This window comes from Trematomus bernacchii, unplaced genomic scaffold (genome assembly GCF_902827165.1).
Source record: "Trematomus bernacchii unplaced genomic scaffold, fTreBer1.1, whole genome shotgun sequence".
In the NCBI taxonomy this organism is placed as follows: domain Eukaryota; kingdom Metazoa; phylum Chordata; class Actinopteri; order Perciformes; family Nototheniidae; genus Trematomus; species Trematomus bernacchii.
The window spans coordinates 1,379,200-1,393,240 of record NW_022987767.1 but is presented as its reverse complement, the minus strand read 5'-3'; the positions used below and the strand labels follow the sequence as shown (position 1 = coordinate 1,393,240).

The 14,041-nt window shown below is 42.8% G+C and overlaps 1 protein-coding gene across 1 annotated transcript; it reads right to left on the bottom strand.

Moving 5' to 3' along the window:
* Positions 1-1,390: 1,390 nt before the first annotated feature.
* sall1a (spalt-like transcription factor 1a) lies at positions 1,391-13,498 on the bottom strand. The gene is given in 4 exon segments (XM_034148446.1): positions 1,391-3,065; positions 4,085-6,121; positions 6,123-7,495; positions 12,655-13,498. Coding segments are annotated over 4 exon segments (3,936 nt in total). The 5' UTR covers positions 12,728-13,498; the 3' UTR covers positions 1,391-2,612.
* Positions 13,499-14,041: the final 543 nt, after the last annotated feature.

The window sequence follows — 14,041 nt, the reverse complement described above, 5'->3', positions numbered from 1 at the left end:
GGGACTACAGAGAAAAAGCATGTATTTACTCCTGTACTGTACTGCTGCACATCTGCTCATAGCCTGCAGAAAGGAGCAGGGAATCATTACTAAATACCCCAACAACTATGTATGGATAAATACATATTATATCAATTCAATAGAGATTGTATGGGCTTTCTTAATTATTCCTGCAAAACTAGGGAATTATTAGCAAATATGTGAATTTTCACTAGGTTGGATTTTTAAATGTTTCTTCATTTTTTCTCTTAACATTTGGATAGTTTCATTTAAAATCAATTACACTTTAGAATATACTCTTTAAATTAATAATAAAAACAATAACAGCAAAATTATTATTATTATTATTAATAATTATAATTATTACTATCATAATTATAAAAGCTGAAAAAAATCGTACTTTTAAATATGAGTGGAGGTTGAAGATGTAAATATAAACGGAGTATTTTTCACAATTAGCAGCGCGCGGAAGCGGTTTTATTATTCTTTCTGTTTTTGCAGGAATCTGCGAGGAAGCCGATGAGCTGCACAAACACAGCTCAACAGATGTGACTGTTAGAAAGAAAACAGGCACTGTGGGTAAGGATCATTTAGCATCGAAGTCTTGAAATATAAAACGTAAATATTGAGGATTTGGGCTTTGTGGAGAGGAGGGGAGAGCCGAGGACAGAAATGAACAAATCCTGTATTGCAGGATGTGCAGCGATGCGTTAAATTAAATGCAGCTGTTGAAACACAAAAGGGGACATGTTTCGGTGTGAATAGAAAAGAAGTGCAGGGCAAATGCCTTCAAAGGCTTTATCCGGATAACCGTGTGATCGTTTTGACAACTTCTTTTGAGGCTTTGTGGCAAATAATTAGATCGTTGCCTTTTTAATGAAAAGTATGTTCCTCGAAAGGATAACAACGGCATCCAAGCACCTTAATAACGCTGGATAGTGTCTGCTTAATTTACCAGACAAAATAACATGTTTCCCCCGATTGGACTTTTTGTATTACAATCTGGTGAACGGGCATAAAGAAAAGCCAAGAGCGAACCTGTTCCTTTCCGCGTAAAAAGCATCGAATCTACTTGATTTCGAGGATTAGCGATTTCGAGGATTAGCAGGGGAAATTATGAAGATACAAGTGTGATTGTTTTAAATTAAAGAGCAGGGAAGATAACACAATTAATGACTCCATTTCTGCTTATGCAGCCTGTCAGTGACAGTAGAGGAGTTGCTCCACGACGGACCTTTACGCATGTTATTTAAAGAAAAAGTTAGTATTATATTTAAATTATGCTCTTCTTTCAAATGATTTTCAACGTTTGATGAGTCAAAATAATTGCCAGCACATTTTCCAATGATATGTAAATAGAGGATGGAATAAAAGCACACACACACACACATTGTTTCTTTTGGAAAACTGATGTATTTGATTATTAGAGTAAAGAATTACAGTATCTTAGTTGTTAGTAGGTATTAAAGTGTAGAGAAACTGGACCCATAAAGATCTTCCAACTTTCCAAGAAAGTGCATGTAACAGTCCGAAGGTTGTCAAACCCAATATATATTTATATTTATAAAAACACTATCATTTTGTCCCCTGGCCGTGATGGACTTCTCGTGTGTGAGCTCTATGTACATTTTCTTACGAGGGAGTTTTGTTTTTCCACGTCTGAACATATTTACAGAAGCTTCAACACAGAACTTGATGCACTTGATGTCAGTGAGGATGCTGGGACATAGCAGCAAGTGGAAATCCAGCTGAGAAACTGAAGGAGAATCCTGCTCATTTGATTGGCTGTCTCAGTTCCAAAAGCCAGGAAGTAGGCCAGACCGAATGTTCCCTTCTGTCTTTCTTTCAACAACACCGAAATACAAGCAACGAAAAAAAGAGATTGAGGGAAATAAAATATGGAAGTAAACAAAGAGTAGAAAGTACAATACACATAAACAATAACAACAAAACAAGTTAACACTAAAGAAACCCTTGAAAACGTAGCAAACTTCATTGTTTTGTTTTCTTAAATAAAATAAAGGTGAATATCAATTGGAAAGAAAGGAACAACCATGACATGAAGTCCCTTGCCTGAATTTCATTGTTTTGCTTCCATGAGGGGAGGGGGCATGAACACACAGATGTTAGACCATCTACAGAAGATCAGTGTACATTATTTACAGCAAGTCTGTTTGCTTATTACAGGGCTAATGCATCACATGAACATCGACAGCTCGGTTATAGCTACTACAGACAGAAAATAACTTAATGCCAAGGTAAGGTTATCTACCCAGATATTCTAAATTTCAAAAGCACATTTTTTAAGCACCCAAACATACCCATTCTGGCTTAAAAACAAACAAAAACCTAACTGTTAATGCTTCCACTTGGTTTCAAGCAAGGTTATAATCACTAATAAATAAGCTCCTTAAAACTATAACATGTACATTGTACAAAAAAAGCAACTTGTCTTCACACTCATGTTCGTAAAGATTCAATGGCGAGCAAAGCAGTTCAGTTGATTTTGTCCCTGTCTTGTTCTCTTTCTTTCTCGTCTTCTGTGTGTCTACATGTATACAGTATGCCTTCGGGCATCTCCACGTGTCTGTGCGCAACTGAGAACACACACTCTAGCTGGTGACAATTTCTTTATTGTCCTCCATGAAGCGTGTGAACCGGAAGTGGGTCCCGTTTTCTGTGTTTGCCATTTTCTCCAAACCAGCCAGAGCGGCGTTGGGCTCCATGCTGTGCAGCTTGTCTAGGCTGCCGGTCAGCCCTCCGATGGGAGAATTACCCCCGTTCCCCATACTGCCTGACATGTGTGGGATGCCTCCGTTCTGGATGACAGAGATTTCATTCGTCTTCATTGCCAAGCCGTTTGAGAAGGCTGCAGCGTACTGGTTCCAGAAACTAGCCGGGTCCCCGTTGCTTGCCCTAGAGGACATGTCCTTCTGAAAGATCTCAGGAAACTTCATTGGGTTGGCCCCCAGGTTGGCCCCCAGGAAGGCCATTGGCCCGTCCACGGAGAGTCTGCGCCCACGCCTAGCAGGAGCGCTGTTCCACATGTGTGTGCCCATGTGGACCTACAGAGAGAGAGATAGAGGGGGGGGAGGAGAGAGACAGAGCAATGAGAAGGATGAAAGTTAGTGATGTTTACAAACTTGGCTACGAGAGCAGCACATGAGATGATGCAATGGAAAAAAAAAGAATAATGCTCCACTCCAAATTAAAATAGCTTCACACCCTGTGTGCAGCAGACCAGTAAGTTGCTTATCCTGTGAGAAGTACCAGCATGGTGTAAACATCTTGTTTTGGCAAGAATGATACGTGCTGTTTAATCTAAACCTTAATTTGCTCATCTCACAAGAGGGCTGCAGGGCTTGGGGTAAAATTGCACTGTCCAGTTTCATTGCTCTGGCCAGGATTGCATGTGACATTTCACCTCTGCCAATACCCTTTACATGACTAAGGCAATACATTTTGTTCATTTTTTCTTCCTGTTTTAAGATATTTTTTGTCCAAACTTCAACAAAAGTTACCTAGACTTATTTGTGTACTTGAGTGTAGCAATTTAAATGCAGATCACTGTAAATGACCAGTTTCAGCCAAAAGACAGAGCTTAAAAATTAACATGCATCCCAAATACCTCTCTAGGACTAAGGATTAACGCACTAAAGAATAGTAGAATAAGTTAACATAATTCTCCCAAGTTTCTGTAGATCATTGAGCAGGATTCCTTTTTTTAATGTTTTATGCCTGTGACAGTTTTTACAGAGTCCGTTACGGAAAACTACAGACTGACGTAGCGGATAATGAATGCCTCTGATAATTAATGATGTGCACGGAATCATTCGTAGCTGATTACTTTTTGGAATTCCAACCTAATAATCATATTAGTTGCATGATTCAACCTTTCCATAACTTTTTCTCAGAGAGCTGTTCCTTTCGTTAATTATACTCATCAATTACCACCTCTTTAAGCCTAGCACACTGACACGCCATATAAAACTAAATAGGAGCTCTGAGACTCATTTTTCACAAACATTCTCACGCACAAACTTCTAGAAGACCAACAGTTTTTTCAGGATGTTTCAACATTTACCTTGAGGTTTCCTTTGGTGGTGAAAGCCCGACCACAGATACTGCAGGCAAACGGCTTCTCCCCTGTGTGGGTTCTCTCGTGGATCTGCAGAGCGCTGGAGGAGGAGAAGCACTTCCCACAGGCGTTGCAGTAGTGTTGCTTGGGCGTCCTGCGTGGTGGAGCACCAGAAAGCACTGGGGAGGTGGAGGCAGATGATGTGACCAAGCCAGGGGGCATTTCCTTGAGTTCTGGGTGGAAGCCATGGAAAAAGCCATTCATCTCTGGTCTGTTTAGAGAGCCTAGAGAGAGCAGGGAAGGGGTTGGGCTGGAGGATAGGCTGGTGTTTGACGGCTCAAAGAGCTGCGAGGGAAGGTCTCTCATTTGATGGGTTAGCATGTGCTGCTTGAGATTGCCCCTGGTGGAGAAACCCCTGTTACAGGCCGTGCAAATAAATGGTCGTTCTTTGGTATGGCTTCGATAGTGAATGTCCAAGGCACTCTGACAAGCAAAGGTCTTCCCACATATGTCACAGGATGTGTTCCTGATGATGCTGCGCTCACGAAAGGGGAATAACATGCCCAGGGAATCTTTTGAGGGATTGACAGATGTCAGGTCCAGGGCTCCGATGTTGGAGGGGTGAGAATATAAGAGGTTTGCAGTGGTGTCCTCCAAGGATAAGGCCCTCTGGTGCCTTTCTTCCAGGCTAGGGGATTTGCGTAGTTGTGGCTGCATGCTTGAGGGGGATGGCGCCTGCATGGAGGAGGTAGATTCTGACACAGCTGGACTCCCGACGCTTTGGCTTTCAACATCCCCTCCCAGAGACGAGGAGTCATTGGTAAAGCAATCTCCCTCAACTAAGCCATTTACCACTGACTGGCTGACTGGCAGCTCCTCTGTTTGGTTATATCGGGCCATCTCTCTGCCATTTCTCTCTTGCTCCTCCTGGATAGCCATTTCATAGGGGCCTGGAGAGTTACATAGACTGTCATGGGAGGCATCAGCAGACCTGGGTGTGTCTGGCACACTGCTATCTGGGCCCTCTTCCATTCCTTCCATTCCTTCCATATTGTCATCAGAGAAGTTGTCCAGGTCATCAAAGTGTTCCCCGTCAAATGAGCCAGTGTCAGAGACCATGGACTCTGGGTAACTCTCTGGCAGGGGGGTGTTGGGGATATGCCCACCCATGTGCATGCGGATATGTTGCTGCAGAACCACAGCATTTGTGAACTTCTTCTGACAAATGGGGCAGGAGTGTTGGACTCTAAGAGGAGGCATGGCCCGATGGACGCTGTAGTGGGTCTTAAGATTTCCCTTGGTAGTAAACGCCCTGCCACAGATTCTACACTTGAAGGGCCTTTCCCCAGTGTGGGTGCGATAGTGCATTTTCAGAGCACTTGCGCAGCTCAGCACCCGGTGACAGATGACACATTCGTTTGGATCTGACAACTTTCTGTCAATGTTCTCCACTAGCTGCTGTAGCTTCGAGGTCTCTGACCCCTGGAGAGGATCCAGGATGCCTCCAAAAGGGAACTTAGCCTTGAACTGATCAGACATGAGAGGCATAAGTGGGTTGGTCATCATGGGTGGGCTGTTAGATGTTGTGTAGTCAGCGGTGCTCTCCGAGGCAGAGCTCACATTTGTCACAAAGCCTGAGGAGTGGCTGCCTTCTTCAGTTTTCCCATTTGAGGTAGGCAGAGTTGCACCTTCACCCTCTTCAGACACTCCATCATAACTTTTAACTGAATGCTCTGCAGGGAATGTGACACTCTTTGCATTTGATGGGCTAGTTATGGCTATTGAGTGATCTTCCTTTTTGATGAAATGGGGCAGACTCGGCATGGTTGGTGGCAGCAGCATGCCAACTGAGGAAGTCATTGTGGGCATAACCGGTTTGCTGTCGAGCCAGCTGGTGACTGGTTTCTCAGGGGGCATAGACATGCCGTAGGGAATGCCGGTGCTTGTTGGTATGTTGTCTAAATGCTCAGGAACAGGGTAGGGGTTCATCTGGACGTGTGGGAATTTGTCTTTATGACGCTGGAAATGCACCTTCAGGTTACCCGCGGGTGGAGAAGCGGTTGCCACAGATATTACACTTGTATGGTCTCTCTCCAGTGTGAGAGCGCAGGTGGATTTGCAAAGCACTGTCACTCCCAAACACCTTGCCACAAAACCTGCACTTATGCTTGAAGAAAGACTCGTCAGAGCTGCTCTTCTGTTCAAATGAGGTGACATTTGGAGGCTGGCCTTTCCTCTGCTCGGCCAAAGCTGCTAAAGAGTTGAGGTCCTCTACGGTGGTGCCAACACTGGGCAGAGAGATGGAGAACATGGAATTTCCAGGTGGGGGCTGAGGTAGAAGGGGATTTACTGCAGAGCTTAACAACCTACCGATTCCAAATGCTGGCGTGGATGATTTAGTTAGGGAGGAGTTGCTGAGCTGAGATTGGAGGCTGCTCATATGACTCGGCCTCCTGTCAGAGGACTGGGTATTGACTGTCGATGGCCCCAGTGTGCTAATGCTCTGAGATGTCTCACTGCTGCTTGGGTTGGACTGAGGTAGCTGTGCCGCTGCAGCCAGCTGCTTTAGGCTGCTAATACTGGCTGACTGACTAGCCAGGTTCTGCGCGAGGCCTGCGGCTACAGCCAGCTGTTGGGAGAGATGTGAGCTGAGTGTGGTCAGTGGACTGGCAGCGGGCCCCATTGTGCCTGAAGCAGAAGTTGGGGGCACCTGCAGTTCTGGGGACTGGGAGGCCAGTAGCAGTATCTGATGACGAATCTGCTCTATAAGCTGCAGCTGGTGGATCTGTTGCTGTTGTAGACCTAGGAGTTGCTCCATCAGGGCTGGCACTGCCACCCTGGGGCCTCCTGTGTTTCGACCCTCTTGGGAGAACTGGGCCACAGCCACTTTGGTGCTCTGCAGATTTTCAATGATGACATTGCTGTTGATCATGGAGAAGTTTCCCAGGTCAGTCAGGTTTCTGAGCTGAGGTAGCGGGGCAGAGATAGCCGAAGTACCTACAGCAGGGCCAGAGGGGCCCCTGCCACCATGGCTGCTGACTGTGTTGACGGGGCTCCCACTCTCTGTATGACTGCCTTCCTCTTCATGACCGCTGCTCATTCCAGAAACGTCAACGTCCATGGCTTCGTCTTTCTCAAGAGTGTTAGGCTCCAAAAGGTCACTGCACTCCGTTTGATCGGTGTTGTTAGCGGTGTCATTCATCTGGTCATCAGGATTTTGGGGAGAAGACCCAGGCGAGAAAGTTCCGGTGGGGGAGGTGGGGTTTTCATTCACTATCAGAACTAACTGATTTTTAGTGCAATTCTTCTGGTGTTCTTCCAGATCTGATAGTTCAAAGAACTCAGCACAACATCTGCTGCAGACATGGGCGTCTGACTCCTTGCAGGGGGGGTCCTCAGTACAAAGTTCTGGGTCCCCTGAAAAAGAGGAAACAGAGGATTAGTGATTAGAAATGTTTTGCAGCTGAAGAAGCAGCTTTATCTCCTCAAATTCCATTGTTGTTAATCTTAAGTTAATCAGTTTTACACTTATCCCCTTGATGTGTTCACAAAAACAACGATTGAAAGGCAACAATAAGCCAACAGAAATTTGAAAAAGCAGGCCTCATTCAATGCAGCCGCCTCTGAAACATGATAAGAGACGATACAAAATCAATGGGAACTACTCAAATATTGCTTAAAAGTGATCTTTGAAGATGTACATCTGGGTTTCATCAGCCCAACCAAAGGTAATCATTTTCTCCAGATAATCCATCAAAATATAGAATAGAGTGAAGTGAGGACATTGGGTCTTAATGAAATTTCATAGAAAGGCATTGATTTCCTATATTCCATGCCCTTCAAAGTCTGCTTGTCCACTCGGCGCAAATCAAGCATTTGAAGGACTTATTAGACTTTCAATTTGCTGTCAACTTTGCTCATTTTCAGCCAACTATGGGCATCTTGGACAGGTTATCTATGTCACTAAACTCATTTGTATCCACTCAGGCAGCAGTCACAGTCAGACATGAACAACAACAGTGCCTGTGGCAACTAGGCTGATACGTGCTCATATTAAATCCAACAAGTAAAACAAAAGAGGAATAATGAAAGGTTCATACGGTTCATTCAGTAGATATGATATTCATTATTTTACATTGCTAAAATATCTGCAATCTAATAAATAACAAATATATGTCATTTTTAAATATCAACAGACTTTCGAACTTTCTCATCAGAAAGTGCTTCCAGGAAAAACCCACTGTAAATAAATATATATATTTGTCCAAAAAAGTGTTGAGTTGGAGTGCAATACATCCCAATGCATACACAACAAAACTTTCAAAACTAAGAAAACCTACGCCAGCTCACAGATCCTACAATATAAACGCAGTAACTTCTGTTGTCACTGGTTTCAAAAGTAATGACCGCCTTTCAAATGCGCACAGAAACGTGTTTTTGAATTTTCCATTTTGATAAACAGTGCAAGTCAGGGAGTAAAAAGCGAGACGACACCCTGCCCCCAGAGCCACTGCAGACTTTCCTGACTCTTTTCCCCTCTTTGTCACTCTAAGGTCTCGCTGTTTAACATACAAGTTGATTTACAAATTGCATTTCTCTATGAATCGCTTTCATTGTGGCTCTGGCCCCTCAACACTTTCATCAGGGCCAAGAATTCATTTGCAAATGAAACCCAGAGAAGTGCAGCCCTGCCCCACAGAGAGACAGGATGCCTTCCCATTGTTCACGCAGCATGGGAGCGGCGGGGATCGTCGGCACAGCCTGGCCCTGCTCATCTCAGTCGACTCAAAGCAGATCCTGTTTAATTCAGGGATTATCTCCCTCAATGTTTCTCTGCTCAGAGACATCAGATAACGCAAAGTTGCCATGACAGTAAACCCTGGCCCTCACACCAGCAAACCATGCAAACAGGGCAGACTCAACTTTAATGATAACTTTTCATGTTAAATCCCCCCCTTACACCCACCCGTCTATCTACACCCCAAGCGCTAATTTTGAAAAAGAAAATAGTTTGATTGATAGTGTGAGAAATGTGAGGATTAAATAAACACCCGTTATCTTTTCTCGAGGCTTACTGTACACAAATTAGTGTGAAGAAAATCCAATCCTATGACACACAGTGGGATGAAAAAAGGAGCGATAACAAAACTTTTGTCTAACAAACTTCTGCAAGATTAAATATTAATTCATAAATCAAATATGGGTATTAATGCTGAAGTCGACTCGCTGCGTAGGAAAAAATAGATGATGCATATACTATTTAAGAAACTATGGTGAAAACTGTAAATTAACATATTTACTTTTTCACACACGCCTTAGAAAGATCCAAATTATGTTTCCGGATTAAAATAATATCCATCAAAGATACCAATATCAATTTATATTTTACGCAGTGTGTATTTTCTAGTCTTAGAAATATTCTCAATTGCAAAAAATACAATAATCAAATAATCCTCAGAATAAATAATTACATAAAAATGAAAGATATACTAGATAATATTTATGGACAAACCAATTAATGCATTTCTATTTTAGCAATTTAGGAACTGGAGCAAGAATATCTTTCGTCAAAATTGTACACTGCATTAATTTACAGTTGTTTCCTTACAAAATGAATCCTAAATTTGGAATTTAAAAGTATTAAAAAATGCCCTTACAGCTGCAAAACATAAGAATCATATTGAATGCTAACACGCCTGTAGATGTGCTCTTTTAACCGTGCACTATATGTTTTACTGTACTCAACGACGAAAAAAATAATCACAACTAAATCAATGCATGATTACAAATCCACTGTCCACATTACACACAGCAAACAACGCAGATGCGAGCATTAGGCTTAATTCCAGAAATAGCAAGGATTAACTTCCAATTAAAATTAAGTTAAAGTCAAGCTGGCATAAAGATGGAGTCAGTAAAACTTCCATAGAATCTCTATCAAAAGCACAAAGCAAGCGGTGTGCAGGGCTAAAGGGCGTCAGGAGAGACAAAGAGCAGAGGACAGAGCTTTAAAGAGACTGACCAAAGTCTGAATATGAGAGGCAAGAAAGCGAGGATTAGAGGAAAAAAAGTTAACGGCGAGCTTTGAGAGATCCTACATTATTTTTTCGCAGGGGGCCTCTGTGAGCCTCTTGACACTTGTAACTTCAGGAGGGTTTCTGCTCTCACCGTCTCCAGCCCTCAGGACTCATCCCACTGAACACTAGATGGGGATCCACTAACGCTGCCGTGGTCCAGGACCAAATCTAAGAAGCTCTGCCCCGGTGACATGCTTAAAGCTCGAGGGGAGGGAGGAAAAGGCAAAGCGAGTCCATCAGGCTACACCTAGACTCGCAGCACGTAAACACTGGCAAAATGACAAGCAACTGTTTGCAGGCAACGACAGTGCAGAGTGGGCTGCCCTGCCAATCTCCCCTCTAGGGGGGCCACTCTGATAGGGCAAAAGGGGATGGCCACAACATTGATAAGGCCTCACACACACTTAAATGAAAAGCCGAGGCCTCGCTGGGCCGCCTGCAGCTCCGAGCAGCGGGGTCAATGGCGAGGTAGAGAGGGACACACTGGGCCCTGAACTCACATCACCTCCGCACAGAGGGACACTGGCAAAGGTTAAAACAGCTCAACATCCCACCCTCTGTGGCTCTCGCTCCGACCTCCCAGTCACCACGGCCCTCAGCATCACCGATATTCAGCCACACATACAAAGACTCAGTGTTTTCACTTCCGACTGCCACAACTCTCCAGGAGACACACTGCACATTTTCTACAAAATCTCCAAATTCCCCCCAAACCTAAAGACAACACGTCCATACCTTAACAATTAGACACACAAGAGCAACAATTTAAACATGTGGCAAAGAATGGCTCATAATTAAGAAATGCTGCAGTCTGCCAGAGTTGGTGACTGTCCACTAAGTTTATTAGATTTTAAGGAAAATGCAGGAAAAAACCGCCATCAGGAATTAACTTTGTTTTGCATATATCATCAAGTTCCTAGAAATCACGTGATAGGGGCTGCAATAGGTTTTCTATACATGACTGTCTGCTGAAAGTGTTTATTTAAAATGACCTCCTCATGCTTTTCAGGCACTGCTAAACACAATGTGGCTTTGAGAGTATTTACATTGCACATATTAAACGTATAGGCCTTGTCTAACAGGGCCAGACAATAGTACAAATAATATGTATTTTTATATTTATGTATTATTTATGGCATGTCATATTTTTCTGCACACATTGAAATTACGAAAATATTAATGTTGGGGAGTAAAGTTCGATCATGCTGCATGACACCAAAGATAGGCATCATTTTTCTAAATTAAATACATTTCATAAAGATACAGAAAAATGAATTATTATTTTCTTGTTAATAAGTCATTTGATAGAAAAGTCCAAAAGTCGGTAAACCAAAAATGCACGTTACAACGCAACGTCCTGTTACGAAATGCAGCAGTTATGAACCTTTATCCCACAATGTCTTAATGCCGTAGTTCTGTGGAAGTTTTTCATTTCGTTTTATATTTTATTTTAAACTGACATTTGTCCATCTACATTATTAAAACTGAACTGGATACGACTGGCCTTTGAAACTCTGAGCTCCAGAATATAGACGTGGTTTTACACAGATTTCACACATTGGGCAACAGCACCGTAAAAATTGAGGATCTCACTCTGCGAGCAAATAATTATCTTTCATTTAATCTTTAGGAGTCAGACTCTTTAAATACTTACAAGTACAAAATAAAAAGCATTTGTAATTGTTCTGTTTTAGTTTATAAGACAATACATTATTTTGTATTCAAGCAGAAAGTGTGTGTAAAACTTCACCCTTATGCTTCTATTTGAATAACAAGTGTAAACGATGAGTAGGAAAGCGGAATATTTTCAGGATGAGGCAGGATGTGTTTATCCTCTTTCATGTAACTTTTCAGCAATAAAGCACCGAGTTTGTAAACAGGAAGTGTCTTTATGAGACTAATTTTTTTAATAAAAGGTCGGAAGACATTTTACGACTTTAATTCTCGGGACTAAAACAGGCGGATGGGGGAGTTTCTGTGTCCGGGATCCAGAGAGAAGTTCCCGGCAGCAGCGACAGGGTGGTCCGCTGAGGGACCGACACTAAACCGGCTTAGAGTTTGAGTTTAATTTAAAATCACGATTTAAACCTCACATGGGAAAATGTAAAGTTTTAAAACACACACAAGCAGCGTAAACCTGCAGAGAAGTGTGAGCTACTGTCCTTATTATTTTAAACTTTTTTTATTTTTTTGTTCAATTTGTTTAATACCAACAATAATAATTTTAAGCGTGGAACAAATAATAAAGCCATTCTGAATTCCTATTCGCACTATGAAAGAGTGGATTTAAATACATCCTAAAGATTCAACATTGTGGAAAAAGTGTTTAAAAGTAACGATTGCATTTTAAAAAGAAACAAGCTCCAAGTAATATATTAAAGTCCAATTCAAAGTATTAACTGTAATGTTCAGATGTGGCCAAAGACACCATAAAACAGCCCAAAAAGTGAGATATTCATGGTGCCTGGATGAATGCATCGAGAGGTTACGTGAACTCACCATTGTGCTCCGATAAAGGCAGATGAGGGTCGGATTGGAAGTGTTGCGGCTTCGCTTGTTTCCTCCGCGACATGCTGGCTGGCACATCAGCAGGCAAAGAATAAAAAAATGACTACAAAACCTTCTCAAAAATTACGTAAATCGAGCCCATCCACCGCGCATGTGCCCCGTTATGATTATCAATAATGCTCTGCGATTAATCATACGGGGGGCTTCTTTGAAAGGCGATTGGCACCTCGCCAGCCCCCCTCCTATTCAAATGAAGTCTCTTTAATCAATTAGCTCCTGATTTGCTGGGGACTCTTGTCTCTCTCTCAGCTCCCACCCAATGAGTTGATCCGTTTGGGGAAGAAAGGCTGGGTTTTCCAAACTCCCTTTAGATACGGTTTAACCCCTTCTGTTAGCCAAGTCAAAGCTTATCTTGGCTGATACATGGGAATGTCAGCGTCTCGAGTCAATGCCTGCGACAGTATCTTTCAATCTTCCACATTGATCAAGCACCGATCACAGTTTTCTTGTCCTTTTTTCCTGTAGATGTGGAGGAGTGAGTAGACGCTCCAAAACCACCGCGATCACCAACTTTCTCCTCTCTGCAGCTCCGTACTCCGCTCTTGCATTAAGATCGTTGTGATGCAGGTCTTGTTGTGTTGTACACCGACACCTACTCTCTGAAGAGTTTCAATCCCGGTGCGCTAAAACGCAGCGTCGCGCCAGTATGTTCCGTGCGTAAATGGCACCGGTACGCGTTCCCAAAAGTCCACGGTGTTGTGTTCCGACGTCCCAATCAGTCTCATTTGATTATTATTAGTCGAAAGGGGGGTTTACTTACTAACACGTTTTCATCACACACTGCATTCCGCGAATAAACAAACTTTGAGGGCCCGTGCAGCGCTGGGACAAATATGGAGCCCCGCCCATCGAGGATCTGATTGGTCGCAGAGCTTCTCAGTCACACTGCCATTCACCTCCACCTCCTCCCTCCCTCCCTCCACCCTTCTATCTCTCTCCCTCTCTCCCTCGCTATGATTGCGCACAGCAGATCCAAACGCTTTGTGCGCACCGGGATGATCAGTGGTAAAGAGAGCGGAGACAAGAATCTGAACAGGGAGAAATAAAGCTTTTTATTCATTTCTCAAACATTATTTCCAAACGAATGCCTCTATCACAATCATCTGCTTTGCACACCATGTATTTAAGTCATAAAAAACGTTGTATATTGTCGCCATCCATTAACAGTATGAGTGACAGTATGATGTCCTTATCAAAAATTGATTTTTTTTGTTGGATTAATTTCTAAAAATGCGAGTTTTTTGTCATAATAAACAATATAATAATGCATCTAACAATATAACCAAAGAAACAACGCCTGAATAAAACCTTTAAATAA